This window comes from Oncorhynchus kisutch, linkage group LG1 (assembly GCF_002021735.2).
Source record: "Oncorhynchus kisutch isolate 150728-3 linkage group LG1, Okis_V2, whole genome shotgun sequence".
Classification (NCBI taxonomy): domain Eukaryota; kingdom Metazoa; phylum Chordata; class Actinopteri; order Salmoniformes; family Salmonidae; genus Oncorhynchus; species Oncorhynchus kisutch.
The window spans coordinates 18,991,398-19,009,940 of NC_034174.2; the positions used below are offsets into that span (position 1 = coordinate 18,991,398).

Here is an 18,543-nt window from a genome sequence, read left to right on the forward strand (position 1 = left end):
TGCGTGGCCCAGAGCTCACAGTCTATGCGTGGCCCAGAGCTCACAGTCTACGTGTGGCCTGGAGCTGTGGCCCAGAGCTCACAGTCTATGCGTGACCCGGAGTTCACAGTCTATGCGTGGCCCAGAGCTCACAGTCTATGCGTGGCCCAGAGCTCACAGTCTATGTGTGGCCCGGAGCTCACAGTCTATATGTGGTCCGGAGCTCACAGTCTATATGTGGTCCGGAGCTCACAGTCTATGTGTGGCCCGGAGCTCACAGTCTATGCGTGGTCCAGAGCTCAGTCTATGCGTGGCCCAGAGCTCACAGTCTATGTGTGGCCCAGAGCTCACAGTCTATGCGTGGCCCAGAGCTCACAGTCTATGTGTGGCCCGGAGCTCACAGTCTATGCGTGGTCCGGAGCTCAGTCTATGCGTGGCCCAGAGCTCACAGTCTATGTGTGGCCCAGAGCTCACAGTCTATGCGTGGCCCAGAGCTCACAGTCTATGCGTGGCCCAGAGCTCACAGTCTATGCGTGGCCCAGAGCTCACAGTCTATGCGTGGCCCAGAGCTCACAGTCTATGCGTGGCCCAGAGCTCACAGTCTATGTGTGGCCCAGAGCTCACAGTCTATGCGTGACCCGGAGCTCACAGTCTATGCGTGGCCCAGAGCTCACAGTCTATGCGTGGCCCCGATCTCACAGTCTATGTGTGTAACTCATTATCGGTAGGAACAGCTGCTCTTTAATCGTCAATCATTATTATTTTAATTGATTTTAGTCAAATTAAAAACAGAACATTTTAATTTCTGATTAACCTCAGGCCAAAGACACTTCTTAAAACTTAATTTAAGATTCCACTCTTACAAAATAATGTGGGCAGTTGTTTTCCATTCTCAAGTAATTTCAAATTTAGCAATGTAATAAGATCTAACTGAAACACTGTAGTAACAGATTAATAATGACAGGCCTTGTAATCTGTAAGAACAATAGTGTTATTAGTTTCTGTAGGTCGGTCTATTTCCTATATAACTATCTTTATTGTGTTGAATTACTTTCATAGGCATTCCCCTGGGCACGAGTACTTTGACCCCAATGATTTCCTAGAGGGCATGCAGCAGGAGATGGATCGAGAGGAGCTGGAATATGAGGTAACAGACAGACGACTACCTTCTCTTTTTCTCCCTCTCACCATCTACCTTTCTCCTCCTCTCTACCCATCTCACCCTCTCATCTTCTCCCCCTCTCTTCTTCTCCCCCTCTCCTCCTCTCTACCCATCTCACCCTCTCATCTTCTCCCCCTCTCTTCTTCTCCCCCTCTCTACCCATCTCACCCTCTTCTTCTCACCCTCTCCTCCTCTCTACCCATCTCACCCTCTCATCTTCTCCCACTCTCTTCTTCTCCCCCTCTCCTCCTCTTCTTCTCACCCTCTACTCCTCTCTACCCATCTCACCCTCTTCTTCTCACCCTCTCCTCCTCTCTACCCATCTCACCCTCTCTTCTTCTCCTTCTGTCTCCCCCTCTCCACTCCTTCTCTCCCTCTCACCTTCTCAATGAAGATAAAGTTGAAGTCAGAGGTTTACATACACTTAGGTTGGAGTCATTAAAACTCGTTTATTAACCACTCCAGAAATTTCTTGTTAACAAACTATAGTTTTGGCAAGTCGGTTTGGACATCTACTTTGTGCATGACACAAGTCATTTTTCCAACAATTGTTTACGGACAGATTATTTCACTTATAATTCACTGTATCACAATTCCAATGGGTCAGAAGTTTAATTCCAGAAAATTATGTCATGGCTTTAGAAGCTTCTGATAGGCTAATTTGCATCATTTGAGTCAATTGGAGGTGTACCTGTGGATGTATTTCAAGACCTACCTTCAAACTCAGTGTGTCTTTGTTTGACATCATGGGAAAATCAAAAGAAAATCAGCCAAGACCTCAGAAAAAAATTGTAGAACTCATAGAACAACATCCTTGGCAGCAATTTCCAAACGCCTGAAGGTACCACGTTCATCAATGGTACGCAAGTATAAACACCATGGGACCACGCAGCCGTCATAGGAGGAGATGCATTCTGTAAAACGAGTCCTATATCGACATAACCTGAAAGGCCGCTCAGCAAGGAAGAAGCCACTGCCCCAAAACCGTCATAAAAAGCCAGACTACAGGTTGTAACTGCACATGGGGACAAAGATCATACTTTTTGGAGAAATGTCCTCTGGTCTGATGAAACAAAAATAGAACTGTTTGGCCATAATGACCATCGTTATGTTTTGGGGAAAAGGGGGAGGCTTGCAAGCCGAAGAACACCATCCCAACTGTGAAGCACGGGGGTGGCAGCATCATGTTGTGGGGGTGCTTTCGTCCTGGTTGGGGAGGGCTTGGTCGGTAGGGATGTCCTTGTCTCATCGCACACCAGCGACTCAAATGTATATACATATACATTTGAGATGGGTAATGTAGGGTATGTAAACATTATATTAAGTAGCATTGTTTAAAGTGGCTAGTGATATATTTTAGTGGCTGGAGTTGAGTCAGTGTGTTTGCAGCAGCCACTCAATGTTAGTGGTGTCTGTTTAACAGTCTGATGGCCTTGAGATAGAAGCTGTTTTTCAGTCTCTCGGTCCCTGCTTTGATGCATCTGTACGGACCTCGCCTTCTGGATGATAGCGGGGTGTACAGGCAGTGGCTCGGGTGGTTGTTGTCCTTGATGATCTTTATGGCCTTCCTGTGACATCGGGTGGTGTAGGTGTCCTGGAGGGCAGGTAGTTTGCCCCCGGTGATGCGTTGTGCAGACCTCACTACCCTCTGGAGAGCCTTAAGGTTGTGGGCGGAGCAGTTGCCGTACCAGGCAGTGATACAGCCCGCTAGGATGCTCTCGATTGTGCATCTGTAGAAGTTTGTGAGTGCTTTTGGTGACAAGCCAAATTTCTTCAACCTCCTGAGGTTGAAGAGGCGCTGCTGCGCCTTCTTCACGACGCTGTCTGTGTGGGTGGACCAATTCAGTTTGTCCGTGATGTGTACGCCGAGGAACTTAAAACCGTGAAGCAGCAAACTTTGTGGAAATTAATATTTGTGTAATTCTCAAAACTTTTGGCCACGACTGTATACAGCCCATCTGTAAATAGTACACCCAACTACCTCATCCCCAAATTGTTATTTATTTTTTTGCTCTTTTGCACCCCAGTATCTTTACTTGCACATCATCATCTGCACATCTATCACTCCAGTGTTAATGCTAAATTGTAATTATTTCGCCACTATGGCCTATTTTTTTATCTCCGTAATCTTACTACATTTGCACACACTGTACATAGATTTTTATGTTATGTTATTGACTGTACATTTGTTTATTCCATGTGTAACTCTGTGTTGTTGAATGTGTCAAACTGCTTTGCTTTATCTTGGCCAGGTGGCAGTTGTAAATGAGAACTTGTTCTCAACTAGCCTACCTGGTTAAATAAAGGTGTTCTCAACTAGCCTACCTGGTTAAATAAAGGTGTTCTCAACTAGCCTACCTAGTTAAATAAAGGTGTTCTCAACTAGCCTACCTAGTTAAATAAAGGTGAAATAACAAAATATAAATAAAATAACTAATGCCCATTCTCCCAATATATCACTGTTTTTGATGACCTGTGCCCATTCTAGTCCCGTAATGACACTTGAGTATGTAGGCCAGACAGGAATCGAGTGACTTGTTTGCTCCATATTACAGCAGATGTGAAATGGTGACATCATTACTTATTTTGTGACAATGCCTAATGTTCCTTTGCATTGGAGGGGGGCGCTCAAAAAGGCTTATGCACTGAGGAGAATTACTGTAGATGGCACTGATAATAGGAACCAGAGTGATTTACAATGGTGGGATGAAGACTCCAAGGTCTCTGGGTGCTCCTCCTCTGACCACTGCTCCCCTTCTCTCCTCCCCACCAGTGTAGTACATTAATAACCTATCACCACATGAAGCCAGAGAGCGGAGAGAGAGGTGAAGTTCATGCTGTCCAAGCCAAGGACAGATGCACAGCAGACAGACCTGCTCTGACCCTGTCATAGACCCAAAGTCTATCTGGTGAAGCCTTCCAGCTCAGAGCCACTGATCTCAATGCTGTGGACAATGACAAAGGATCCAGTGGACTACCTCTGTTGGACCTTAGTTTAGTCCATGGCGGATATTCTCCCTGTCTTCCTTTCTACTGCAGTACTATAAGATGCGTCGGTTGATACTCGGTTGAGTTGTTATGAAGGGTTTCTGTCTCAGTCCCCTCTGCCCTGGTATTTATAGGTCCTTTCACTGGAATGCTGGTGCTAAAACATTTGCATAATGATGTTATGCTACATTTAAACGGCTTATGATGTAGTTCCACAACAGAGGTGTGAATGAGGTCTGGCCATCAGTTCAGATGAAAGGTCATTTTAAAGGGATATTGTACTGTAACAGGAAAATAACACACTTTACTCTTTGTTCGTGTGTTTATGGAAATCCTTCAATTGTTTTGTTTAAACCCCGTCTGAAACCACAGAGTATTCTGCATGTTCTGTTTTGGAGATTAGGGGGGATTTCAATAGTCAGCTGCCGTGGTAGAGAACAGTTGCGTTGGGCGGTTAACCCTCTCTAACCCCCTGACCCAGAGGCATAGGACAGCTAGTATCAGGGTCTGTATCTCACAGATTACAGGTGTTGACTAGTGACAAATGGGATACTGCTCAGCTGCAAACCATTGGATCATCGTTCATCCTGTCACTGTCTCCAAGAGATACAGGGCATCGTCTTGAAGGAGCCATTATTGTGATGGATGGATCATTGTGTGTTCATGGACCTATGTTGAACTCAATATACTGCTGGGTGTATAATAAAACAACAGTAACCATGGAACTCCACTCCACACATTGAGAGAGAGAGATCTGTGATTTAAATGTTTTTGTTTTTGCCTTGTTGCAGGAAGTGGATTTGTACAGAACCAACATCCAGGACAAGCTTGGTTTGACTGTCTGCTACAGGACTGATGATGAGGACGAGACTGGGATCTATGTCAGTGAGGTATGTAGCACATCAGCAGGCATGGCCAGATACAGACATCATTTTTGAAAGAAAAGAGACAAGCCCTTTCCCCTTGGTTCCCCCTCCCTGGTATACTGTTGTCACGGTTAGGATGTAAAGAAGAAGCAGGAATAATGGGTGGTGGTTGGATAGAACTTCATGTATCATCTTATGGTCACTAAAGTAACAGACAGTACACCTCTGAATTAAGAACATATATCAAAACCTGCAGATAAGAACTGTATTTTCTTTATGCTGTGTCTTTCCTCTGTGACTGAAAGTCTGCTTGAAATGAAAACATGCTCTGTGTTATTTCTTTAGATTGACCCAAACAGCATCGCTGCAAAGGATGGCAGGATCAGAGAGGGAGATAGAATTATCCAGGTAAGGATGAACATTCTCAATACTTACAAGGAACTTTATAATAATATATTGTGCATGACCATTTCACAGCCCAGCTCTGATTCCATTCCTCTACTTCTCCATTTAGATCAATGGAATTGAGATCCAGAACCGAGAGGATGCTGTGGCTTTGTTGACCAGTGAGGAGAATCAGAATGTGTGCCTACTGGTAGCCAGACCAGAGATCCAGGTAATCTCACCACCCACCTCCTAGACCCCTCTCTAGTACTAGGCATGTATAAACTCTATTAATTAGTATGTTTCCTGAGTTGTACTGTAGCCTTAATTGGAAGAGACTAACATCCTCCTCCCTCTCCCTCCTGTCCCCTGTGTCCTAGCTGGATGAGGGTTGGATGGATGACGACAGGAATGACTTCCTGGATGACCTCCACATGGACATGCTGGAGCAGCAGCACCACCAGGCCATGCAGTTCACCGCCAGCATGCTGCAGCAGGTACGGTACAGCAGCCAGCATAGAGCCCCTCAGCACTGTAGACACACACAGTACACACAGCATGAGTCAACAAGATGGCTCGATCAATCATAGATTCACATATGCTCACCTGCATGTTGCTGAAGATGAGCCAATTCCATACAGGGTAACATATGCTCAGTTGCCATAATGGCCCACAGTACTCTACATACTGAAATGTAGTAGCAGTGATGTGGGTAGGTTCACATAGTCAATGATAAGTACAGAGAAAACTAATAATGTGTGTTAAAAGGTGATTCAATTGTTAATCCTATTGTCTGGTGTTGCAGAAGAAGCATGAGGAGGATGGTGGAACAACAGACACAGCCACCCTGTTGTCCAACCACCACGAGAAGGATAGTGGGGTTGGCCGCACCGACGAGAGCACGCGCACCGACGAGAGCACACGCAACGACGAGAGCTCTGAGCAGGAGAACCTGGGGGATGACCAGACTACAGCCTCCAACACACTGGGCAGCTGCAGCCGCAGGAAGCTGACCTACAGCCAGGACACCGTGGGCAGCACTGAACTGCCTTTCAGCAGTGAGTCCTTCATCTCTGCAGACTACGACCATGCTGACTTCCTGGGTATCCCTGCCGATGAGTGTGAGCGCTTCCGAGAGCTCCTGGAGCTGAAGTGCCAGGTGAGGAGTGTGGGGGGCCCCCATGGCCTGTACTGCCAGAGTGCCAGGGCCGGAAGGGCCGAAGAGGGGGTGGACAAGGAGCTGGAGCTGCTGAACGAGGAGCTGCACAGCATTGAGCTTGAATGTCTCAACATCGTCCGGGCCCACAAGATGCAGCAGCTAAGGGAGCAGTACCGTGAGTCGTGGATGCTGCACAACAGCGGCTTCCGCAACTACAACACCAGCATCGATGCGCGCCGCCACGAGCTCTCTGACATTAATGAACTGCCCGAGAAGTCGGACAAGGACAGCTCCAGCGCCTACAACACTGGAGAGAGCTGCCGCAGCACCCCCCTCACCCTGGAGCTGTCCCCAGACAACTCCCTCCGAAGGGGGGAAGAGAACCAGGGCGAGGCCGGGGCCTACAGCAGCGCAGGGCTCAACAACAGGATCCTCAAGCCCCTGCTGTCTCCTGTCCATGAGGCCGATGGCCCCAGCAGAATCAGGCCCTCCTCCTCTAAGGAGTCTGAGTGTGACCTGCAGGTGGAGGAGAAGGAGCGTAAGCTGGGAGAGTCTACTCACAAGCTGGCCCAGCCCCGCTCCCTGTACAAACACGCCCACATCCCGGCCCATGCCCAGCACTACCAGAGCTACATGCAGCTGATCCAGCAGAAGTCTGCCGTGGAGTATGCCCAGAGCCAAATGAGCCTGGTCAGTCTGGTCAGCCGCGGTGACCCTGTGACCCCCAGAGACATGCTGGAGCCCAAGAAGGAGTGGAAGGTGAAGATCCGCAGCGATGGCACGCGCTACATCACCAAGAGGCCCATCAGGGACAAGCTGCTGAAGGAGCGCGCCCTGCGTATCCGCGAGGAGCGCAGCGGCATGACCACAGACGACGACGCTATCAGCGAGCTGAAGATCGGGCGATACTGGAGCAAGGAGGAGAGGAAGCAGCACGCGGTGCGAGCCAAGGAGCAGAAACAGCGCCGCGAGTTCATGAAGCAGAGCCGCGCCGACTGCCTGAAGGAACAGGCCAGCCTGGATGACGACAAGAAGGAGCCCAATATCATTGAGCTGAGCCACAAAAAGATGATGAAAAAGAGGAACAAGAAAATCTTTGACAATTGGATGACTATCCAGGAACTTTTGACCCACGGTGCTAAGTCGCCTGACGGCACGCGAGTGTACAACTCCCTCCTGTCTGTCACCACAGTGTAGGAGGCAGACAGGACAGGCCAGGCCTGGGGTGTAATGTACTGTAAATAGGACACTACCGATTGGGGTACAGATTTCTGCCTCGTTCAATGTGGCAACATTTTGTAAATATTAAACAGGTAAAGCCTTTCTGAAGGACCTTTTGGCCCCTGTGGGCGGTTGAGAGATACTTTACAAAGTGTTCCATGGACTTTGAAGATGATTATTGACAGGATAATACTGTTTTCAAATGCTTTCAATAACTTTCCCGCTGGGCACATTTCCAACTGGGCATTTTGGCTCAACGTAATTTCATTGAAATGATGTGGAAATGACGTTGACTCAACCAGTGTGTGCCCAGTGAGTTTCTACCTTTGTTCTGTGTGTCAAGACCGTTTGTCATAAGTAAAAAGCAGCCAACATTTACACATTGTTTTGTTTTATTACGTTTTTAACAAGTATCTCTTATCAGTTTTTTCTGTTATACACTATACAGTGCCTTCGGGAAAGTATTCAGACCCATTGCCATTTTGTTACGTTACAGCCTTATTCTAAAATGTATTAAGTCATTTTTCCCTCATCAATCTACACCCCATAACGACACAGCAAAAAAAGGTGTTTAGAAATGTTTGCTAATTTATCAAATAAAAAAAACAGAAATATCACATTTACATAAGTATTCAGACCCTTTACTCAGTACTTTGTTGAAGCACCTTTGGGAGCGATTACAGCCTTGAGTGTGCTTGGATATGATGCCGCAAGTTTGGCACACCTGTATTTGGGGAGTTCTTCCCATTCTTCTCTGCAAATCCTCTCAAGTTCTGTCAGGTTGGATGGGGAGTGTTGCTGCACAGCTATTTTCAGGTCTCTCCAGAGATGTTCGATTGGGTTCAAGTCCGGGCTCTGGCTGGGCCACTCGAGGACATTCAGAGACTTGTCCCAAAGTTACTCCTGCATTTCCCTGGCTGTGTGCTTAGTGTCATTGTTCTGTTCGAAGGTGAACCATCGCCCCCAGTCTGAGGTCCTGAATGCTCTGGAGAAGGTTTTCATCAAGGATCTCTCTGTACTTTGCTCCGTTCAGCTTTGCCTCAATCCTGACTAGTCTCCCAGTCCCTGAAAAACATCCCCACACTATGATGCTGCCACCACAATCCTTCACCGTAGAGATGGTGCCAGGTTTCCTCCAGACGTGATGCTTGGCATTCAGGCCAAAGAGTTCAATCTTGGTTTCATCAGACCAGAGAATCTTGTTTCTCGTGGTCTGAGACTCTTTATGTGCCTTTTGGCAAACTCTAAGCGGGCTGTCATGTGCCTTTTACTGAGGAGTGGCTTCCGTCTGGCCACTCTACCAACAAGGCCTGATTGGTGGAGTGCTGCAGATATGGTTGTCCTTCTGGAAGGTTCTCCCATCTCCACACTCTGTCAGAGTGACCATTGTGTTCTTGGTCACCTCCCTGACCAAGGCCCTTCTCCCCTGATTGCTCAGTTTGGCCAGGCAGCCAGCTCTAGGAAGAGTCTTGGTGATTCCAAACTTCTTCCAATTAAGAATGATGGAGGCCACGGTTTTTTTGGGGACCTTCAATGCTGCAGAAATGTTTTGATACCCTTCCCCAGCTCTGTGCCGCAACACAATCCTGTCTTGGAGCTCTAGGGACAGTTCCTTCGACCTCATGGCTTGGTTTTTGTCTGACATGCACTGTCAACTGTGGGACCTTATATAGCCAGGTGTGTGCCTTTCCAAATCATGTTAATTCAATTGAATTTACCACAGGTATACTTCAATCAAGTTGTACAAACGTCAATGGAAACAGGATGCACCTGAGCTCAATTTTGAGACTTACAGCAAAGTGTCTGAATGCTTATGTAAATAAGGTATTTATGTTTTTTTCTCGCTTTGTCATTATGGGGTATTCTGTGTAGATTGCTGAGGATTATATATTTTTTTTATCAATTTTAGAAAAAGGCTGTAACGTAACAAAATATGGAAAAAGTCAAGGCATCTGAATAGTTTCCGAAGTCACTGTGTATGCAAAAGTATGGGGACACCCTTTCAAATTAGTGGATTCAGCTATATCAGCCACACCCGTTGCTGACAGGTGTATAAAATTGAGCACACAGCCATGCAATCTCTATAGAGAAACATTGGCAGGACAATGGCCCATACTGAAGAGCTCAGTGATTTTCAACATGGCACAGTCATAGTATGCCACCTTTACATCAAGACAGTTTATCAAATTTCTGCCCTGCTAGAGCTGCCCCTGTAAATGGTGTGATAATGAAGTGGAAACGCCTAGGAGCAACAACGGCTCAGCCGTGAAGTGGAAGGGCACACAAGCTCACGGAACAGCACCGCCGAGTGCTGAAGCGTGTAGCGCTTAAAAATCGTCTGTCCACGGTTGTAACACTCACTACTAAATTCCAAACTGCCTCTGGAAGCAACGTCAGCACAATAACTGTTCATCGGGAGCTTCATGAAATGGGTTTCCATGGCCGTGCAGCCGGACACAAGCCTAAGATCACCAAGTGCAATGATAAGTGTCTGCTGGAGTGATGTAAAACTCATCGCCATTGGAATCTGGAGCAGTGGAAAGACATTCTCTGGAATGATGAATCATGCTTCACCATCTGGCAGTCCGACGGACAAATCTGGGTTTGTCGGATGCCAGGAGAACGCTACCTGCCCCAATGCATAGTGCAAACTGTAAAGTTTGGTGGAGGAGGAATAATGGTCTGGGGCTGTTTTTCATGGTTTGAACTACAGCCCCAGACCATTATTCCTAAAGGTGTTTGATTTGGTTGAGGTCAGGGCTCTGTGCAGGTCACTCAAGTTCTTCCACACCGATCTCGACAAACCATTTCTTTTTGGACCTCGCTTTGTGCACAGGGGCATTGTCATGCTGAAACAGGAAAAGGCCATCCCCAAACTGTTGCCACAAAGTTGGAAGCAGATAATCATCTAGAATGTAAAAAATATGCTGTTGTGTTAGTTCCAGTGAAAAAGGCCTTCCCCAACTTAGTTCCATTGAAGGGAAATCTTAACACAGCCAGGCCTAATCGCCCAACGCCCAACATCAGTACCTGACCTCTAATGCTCTTATGGCTGAATGGAAGCAAGTCCCCGCAGCAATGTTCCAACATCTAGTGGAAAACCTTCCCAGAAGAGTGGAGGCTGTTATAGCAGCAACTCCATATTAATGCCCAAGATTTTGGAATGAGATGTTCGACAAGCAGGTGTCCACATACTTTTGGGAAATTAGTGTACATAACTTCTGCTTATTGAAAGAAATACATAAATATTTAGCTTCAAGGTCAGCACATAACCCGCAAAATACTTTGTAAATGTAATTCAACCTCAGTTTTTTTTTTATAAACAAAACACTTTTTAGTTATTGAAGATCTCGATGGGTGCTGTTTTTAAAAAGTTACACAACGAGTGGGTATAATCTGTTACATATTCTACCTTCAAGAAGTGATATTGTGTATGTATCAGGATAGAGGTAAACTGTCACGCATTTTTTTAAATCAAAATCTTTCTGTTATTGTTGAAGCACATTGTAGTCGCCTTACCTTCGTAGGACTCCAAATGACACAGCTTAACAAATCCTTACTTAGCCACCCAATTTGATGTCTTGTCAAATGAGAGAAATAATAAATTATTGTTTTATATTCGATGAGCGTTCAAACACTGGTGTGGGTTTTTTAATTGACCTACTGAGTCAGTGTGGGTAGATGGCAGGTGAGTAAAGGAGAGAACAACTCTTATACAGCATCAGCCTACTGTATATGCATTGAAGATGCCTTAGTAGATTTCTAATGTGCTATGGGAAATAGTATCCTACATTCAAAATTCAGGATTTCAATACAAAATGAAAGATTTTATGGAGTATTAGCAAACATACAATAGCCTGACAATTCATGGCATTGTTCTTTTCAGCTACTGACTATAATCTCAGCTGAAGTCCATAATAAGGCTAAACTCCCTCACCATCCCAGACAGATGAGGGCCATTTGTTTGAACAGAGGAGGAAGGATACTGACTAGGGTCTAAATTTGTTTATTTATTTTTTCAACCTTTACTTGACTAGGCAAGCCAGTTAAGAACAAATTCTTATGTACAATGACGGCCTAGGAACAGTGGGTTAACTGCCATGTTCAGGGGCCGAATGACAGATTTTTACCTTGACAGCTTGGGGATCCAATGTAGCAACCTTTCGGTTACTGGCCTAATGCTCGAACCACTAGGCTATAAGGACTTTAAGGACTTTTTTGTTTATTCCCGTTTTCATACTTTTCCTCAGTTTAAATACAGCTGAACTATTTGCCAAAAGGCAATGTTGTCCTGCCACTGCACTGCTGTTATGCCCCCAGTCTAACAACACCCTATTACTAATAATAGTCATGGTGTGGATTGAACCTGCCTTCGGAGATGCCCTGCACTTGTCCACAGACTGCTGAGCAGATTCAGAGGAAGAGATGATATTTGATTTGAAAGAATTGTACTACAGTCCTTATGTGCTTATAGGGATACAAGCCAACTCATCCCTTCTTGAAATGTCATTAACCAATATCGGCAAGGGGGATTTGTCCTCGTTACTGAATCACCAATTGTCTAGGGGGGCATAAAGTCTGAGGAATCATAGCTGAGTGGTGTCCACACTTGACTGACTACTCCACCCAGGAGCCACTGACTGACTGACCCACGCTGACCCCCATCTACCCCACACTTCTCCCCCACAGACTGACAACTCCACCCAGGGGCCACTGACTGACCCACGCTGTCCTCCATCTACCCCACACTTCTCCCCCACAGACTGACCACTCCACCCAGGGGCCACTGACTGACCCACGCTGACCCCCATCTACCCCACACTTCTCCCCCACAGACTGACCACTCCACCCAGGGGCCACTGACTGACCCACGCTGACCCCCCATCTACCCCACACTTCTCCCCCGCAGACTGACCGCTCCACCCAGAGGCCAGTGACTGACTCACCCTGACCCCTATCTCCCCCACACTTCTCCCCCACAGACTGACCGCTCCACCCAGGGGCCACTGACTGACCCACCCTGATCCCCATCTCCCCCACACTTCTCCCCCGCAGACTGACCGCTCCACCCAGAGGCCAGTGACTGACTCACCCTGACCCCTATCTCCCCCACACTTCTCCACTACACTTCTCGCACACAATCCTCACAGAAATAACCCAACTCCCAGAGAAGTTAACAGAGTCTCTTGAGTTACCACTGTCAATTAGAAAACAGAACAGAGGCGTATGAAATGTGTCAGTGCATGGATGATATACAACTTTACAATAATACATCTGTCTATCAGAGATGATTTGATCTGTAAAATACCTTTGACCATCACAGACCAGTGATAGATTAAGATACTGGAGAAATATTCTATGTTGATACAGACACCAAAGTCATGCCTGTGGACACTGATCTGACTCTGTGTACTTGTCTATCCATGTCTCCATGAGCCTTATTGTCACACTGTCTTGGATGTTTGAGTGCATCTCAGTGCGCCACGGGTTGGTGTCTATGTCCCAGACTGCATCACTTAAGGGGGAAGATTATGATGATAAGAGTAGCCCAGGGAGCAGGCTCAGGTACTTCCTCTATGTCTACTGGAATGTAATGGATTGCTCCTCCTTAAGCCTCAGAGAGCCCAAGCTCTATGATTTATGTCTGGGTACAAGGCTGTGTACACACTCCTTTAATGGGAGATAACAATTTGGCATGCAAGGCAAACAAAAAGCTCTTACAATCAATTCTGGGCCGCCCCCTCTTGATGCAGGGAGATTATTCCATCACACACTTGGCTTTGTTGCCACTGTGTTTTTATGTTTTTTTTCTTCAGAATGAATGAAAGTGTTCCGTTATTCATTCGTTGGTTGTCCTCCTCTGTTTGAGCTGGAGAACTGCTTGCTCTGTTCCGTTTAAATGGCAGCGAAGAGAAAGGCTGACATTCCAATGTAATCATCCATTAAGTGATAAGGCTTGTGCTCTATTGCCTGGCTGGCTGGTGGTGCTGCTGAGGCTGCTGTTTAAATTATTCAGGGTGAGAGGAATGGTCTTACTGAACCAATGGCAGTTAGACCAGAGTATACATACTGGAGTTTCTGGTGGCCATTTTGGTCTGACTATTTATTTACTTACTGCAGGTGGATATAAGACTATGAAAATGCTATGGCCATTTTCTTAATTCCTTACTACTAACTAAAGAATTGGTGTGTTTTGTTATGTGGTTTTATGTTGAGTATGATATCCCTCTATTTATCTGAACAGTCTAAATATTTGATTAATAAAAATGGAAATTGTAACACAATAAAAACAATAACGAGGCTATATGGGAGTACCAAGTCAATGTGCAGGGGTACAAGGTAGTTGAGGTAATTGAGGTAATACAGTACAGTATGTACTCTGTGTGTGTGTGTGAGTGTGTGTTGAATAATAATGTTCAATAAGTGCACAGTTATAAACTCAGCAAAAAAAGAAACACCCTCTCACTGTCAACAGTGTTTATTTTCAGCAAACTTAACATGTGTAAATATTTGTGTGAATATAACAACATTCAACAACTGAGACATAAACTGAACAAGTTCCACAGACATGTGACTAACAGAAATGGAATAATGTGTCCCTGAACATGGGGGGGGGGGTCAAAATCAAAGTAACAGTCAGTATCTGGTGTGGCCACCAGCTGCATTAAGTACTGCAGTGCATCTCCTCCTCATGGACTGCAACAGACTTGCCAGTTCTTGATGCGAGATGTAACCCCACTCTTCCACCAAGGCACCTGCAAGTTCCTGGACATTTCTGATGGGGAAGGGCCCTAGCCCTCACCCTTCGATCCAACAGGTCCCAGACGTGCTCAATGGGATTGAGATCCGGGCTCTTCGCTGGCCATGGCGAACACTGACATTGGCCAGCGAAATCACGCACAGAACGAGCAGTATGGCTGGTGGCATTGTCATGCTGAACGGTCATGTCTGGATGAGCCTGCAGGAAGGGTACCACATGAGGGAGGGATGTCTTCCCTGTAACGCACAGCGTTGAGATTGTCTGCAATGACAACAAGCTCAGTCCGATGATGCTGTGACACACCGCCCCAGACCATGACGGACCCTCCACCTCCAAATCGATCCCGCTCCAGAGTACAGGCCTCAGTGTAACGCTCATTTCTTCGACGATAAACGCGAATCCGACTATCCCCCCTGGTGAGACAAAACCGCAACTTGTCAGTGAAGAGCACTTTTTGATAGTCCTGTCTGGTCCAGCTACGGTGGGTTTGTGCCCATAGGCGACCTGTGCCTGTCCTGCAGGTGTGATGTTCGGATGTACCAATCCTATGCAGGTGTTGTTACACGTGGTCTGCCACTGCGAGGACGATCAGCTGTCCGTCCTGTCTCCCTGTAACGCTTTCCAGGTGTCTCACAGTACGGACATTGCAATTTATTGCCCTGGCCACATCTGCAGTCCTCATGCCCCCTCGCAGCATGTCTAAGGCACATTCACGCAGATTAGCAGGGACCCTGGGCATCTTTCTTTTGGTGTTTTCCAGAGTCAGTAGAAAGGCCTCTTTGGTGTCCTAAGTTTTCATAACTGTGACCTTAATTGCCTACCGTCTGTAAGCTGTTAGTGTCTTAACGACCATTCCACAGGTGCATGTTCATTCATTGTTTATGGTTCATTGAACAAGCATGGGAAACAGTGTTTAAACCCTTTACAATGAACATCTGTGAGGTTATTTGGATTTTTACGAATTATCTTTGAAAACAGGGTCCTGAAAAAGGGCCGTTTCTTTTTTTGCTGAGTTTAGGTGCTGTTTATTTCACTTTATCTGAGTTGAGTTCCTTTGCTGAAACAATGTGACCTAAATTAATTTTATATTTTGCAGTTGGTGCTGGTGCTGGCCTTCGGGGGAGGCACAGGGATTGGTAGTAAGCAAAAAGAAACAAGAATTTAGCAGGTGGAGAAAAGCGTATTAGCTGATCCCGAGTGTTGGATTAAAAACAACAAGCTGCTTGATACATGCTGCAAGGAATGCTGTCTGACCCACTTTTCTGTTATTTACATCACAACACAAAGGTGCTGTAACTAACTGCAAAGCTGATCAGGGAGACGCATAAATATTCACACCCTATCACTGGCAGGCCTACCTTGTCCATCTAGAAACATTTTCTGTAGTGACAAATATTTTGCAGTAAAGCCATTTCATTTTCTTTGAAATTATATTACTGTGCATTCATTATTGATGTACTTTCAGGTGTAGTATTTTGACAAATCAAATTTTTATTTTAAATCTAAATCTATTTGTCACATGCACCAAATACAACAAGTGTAGACCTTACTATGAAATGCTTACTTACAAGCCCTTAACCAACATTGCAGTTCAATAAATAGAGTTAATAAAATATTTACAAAAAAAATGAAAGTTAAAAAATGTACTCAAAAAGTAACACAATACATATCAATAATGATGCTATAAACGGGGGGTACCGGTACCGAGTCAATGTGCGGGGGAACAGGTTAGCCGAGGTCATTTGTAAAGTCACTATGCATACAGTAGATAATTGACTATGACCTTGACTTAATCACGTGTTACTAAACAGTGAAAATAATCCCTGGAATTAGTGGGATTGCCTGTATGTCAGCGGTGTTGACAAGTAAGGATTTACAATGTCTCAAAGGACCCTTCATTTACCCTGGCTTTATGATATCAAAAATATTCCTGAGTAATATCTGAGAAGCCTTGTGCACACTGGAGAGTCCACATCAGAAGGGAGATGAAGAGTTACATATGCTGCATATTTTTTATAATTTTCGTATCCTATTTCCATGTGAATCAGACATTCATTCCTTTTTACATAGACAATGTCTGCCAAAAATAAAAGCCCCCAAGCTAAAGAACCTTCCAATTATAGGGAGCTCTATACTAGGGATTGTTATTGTGTAGTAAGACACCAATTATGTTTCATTTCCATTTCTATGAATGTTTTAGAGGAACCAAATCAATAAATACTGTCTCGAGTACATTGTTCTTCATCCAACCTTGTTCAATCATGCAAAATGGCCAGAATCAGAGCCTGTCCATTTGAAGTGCTGGGAACGATTTCCAACTGCCATTTCCAAAGGTGAGTTAGTCTTTATCATTTCACACAGATGTGGTTGATAACAAGATGTATACTGTTGATTGGCCACCTTCCTTCAATCACTAGACAAACATTATTCACTGAAATTGCACACAGTATTTACAAATGTATTACTTTTTCATTTGGTGATTTTGCAATTACACTTAATGTAATGAGTATTTTTTTTATCTGCCAAAAACATAGGCCTTCTATCACTATAAATATTATCCTCGACAATGAGGATAGAGGACATACAATACCTAAATGCATCACATACATCAAATGAATAATAAAACTTGAACCCTGATAAGCGCTATCACAAACAAAAGGTGGAGTGACAGGAGACACGACCAAGATTAATGACCTAAAATAATATGAGGAAGGGCCTTGTACTTTTACAAGATTAGATAGGATGGAAATGTGTACAAGCCTCCACCAAATTAAAATGAGTGGTTGGCTGTTGAAAGGTTCTATAATTCAATCTCAAACGGCACAGCCCACTGTCCATCAGATAATATCAATGACTTATTGTATGTTGGCATTTCAATAAATGTAAAAAGCATTGTTTATGGGTAAGTCAGGTGTGCCAATATCAGAATGTACATTTTCAGTCATTCAATGGTGTAGCCCAGACATCTTTCATTTATGATGACGTGTCTCATGTAATGGAGCAAAGCATAAACGAGATAATTACATGATGAAGAGAAGCATATTATTTAGGTCAAAGGATGCCCCCACCCATCCAGGTATTGTTGTGGAAAACAAAGTTACGGTCATATTTCAAACATTATCACCACCTCCACAGAGTTGTGACAATAACTTGTGTCACTTCCCAATGACAATGCCTTGAATACGTATAGTTTTTCAACAACTTCACAATGCCTGTTGAGAATATCTAATTTAATTTATTTCAACCATTTCTGGTTGCTGAGCCAAGAAGACATACAGTCCTCCATTGAGCATGACAGCAAAGACAGGATTCAAATGTTAATCCAAGAGTCCACCCATGGGGTGATCTGCTTCCGCAGCATGAATCCTGTCTTTGCTGTCATGCTCAATGGATGACTGTATGTCACTGGCTTTGTGCTTGATCATTTTGTGCTCCTTGCCATGGTCACACTATAAAGGAGAGATTTATCCAGATAGACATGTGGTAATGCAGCGTATCAATAACTTCAAATTCCTCAGACACCAAACTCCGATGAAAATGGGGACAAATTTGCTCCCATTAAAATCTCCCTGCCATGGGCTACGCAGTGAAATGTGAGGGATTTCCTCTGATCTACTTGAAGGAGCAAATAATTAAAATCTCAGTGCGTGACAAGACTTCACCCAAACAGTGTTAATAAAATAGTAAAAGGGTTAAGAAATATCAGAACAAGCAATGTCAGAGTCTGGAATATAAATATGTATATGATGGTGTGTATAGACAGATGGTGTGGACAGTTCATATGAATAGAAAAGTAGCTACATAGGGTGAGCCTTGACTAGAACACAGTATATACTGTACATATGAAGTGGGTAAAACAGTATGTCAACATTATTAAAGTGACCAGTGTTCAATGACTTTTTACATGGCAGCAGTCTCTAAGGTGCAGGGTAGAGTATCGGGTGGTAGCCCGCTAGTAACAGTGACTAAGTTCAGGGCAGGGTAATGGGTGGAGGCAGGCTAGTGGTAACTATTTAACAGCTTT

The 18,543-nt window shown here is 44.9% G+C and overlaps 1 protein-coding gene across 2 annotated transcripts in view; it reads left to right on the forward strand.

The window, feature by feature from the left end:
- LOC109898167 (E3 ubiquitin-protein ligase PDZRN3-B) overlaps positions 1 to 8,137 on the forward strand; it is a 138,796-nt gene extending 130,659 nt beyond the window's left edge. For both annotated transcript variants that reach the window (XM_020493014.2, XM_020493023.2), the window contains 6 exons: positions 1,039 to 1,126; positions 4,921 to 5,019; positions 5,341 to 5,403; positions 5,510 to 5,611; positions 5,760 to 5,876; positions 6,185 to 8,137. In XM_020493014.2, coding sequence (XP_020348603.1) covers positions 1,039 to 1,126; positions 4,921 to 5,019; positions 5,341 to 5,403; positions 5,510 to 5,611; positions 5,760 to 5,876; positions 6,185 to 7,735 — 2,020 coding nt within the window. In that variant the 3' untranslated portion in view covers positions 7,736 to 8,137. The remainder of the gene's footprint in view (positions 1 to 1,038; positions 1,127 to 4,920; positions 5,020 to 5,340; positions 5,404 to 5,509; positions 5,612 to 5,759; positions 5,877 to 6,184) is intronic.
- Positions 8,138 to 18,543: the final 10,406 nt, after the last annotated feature.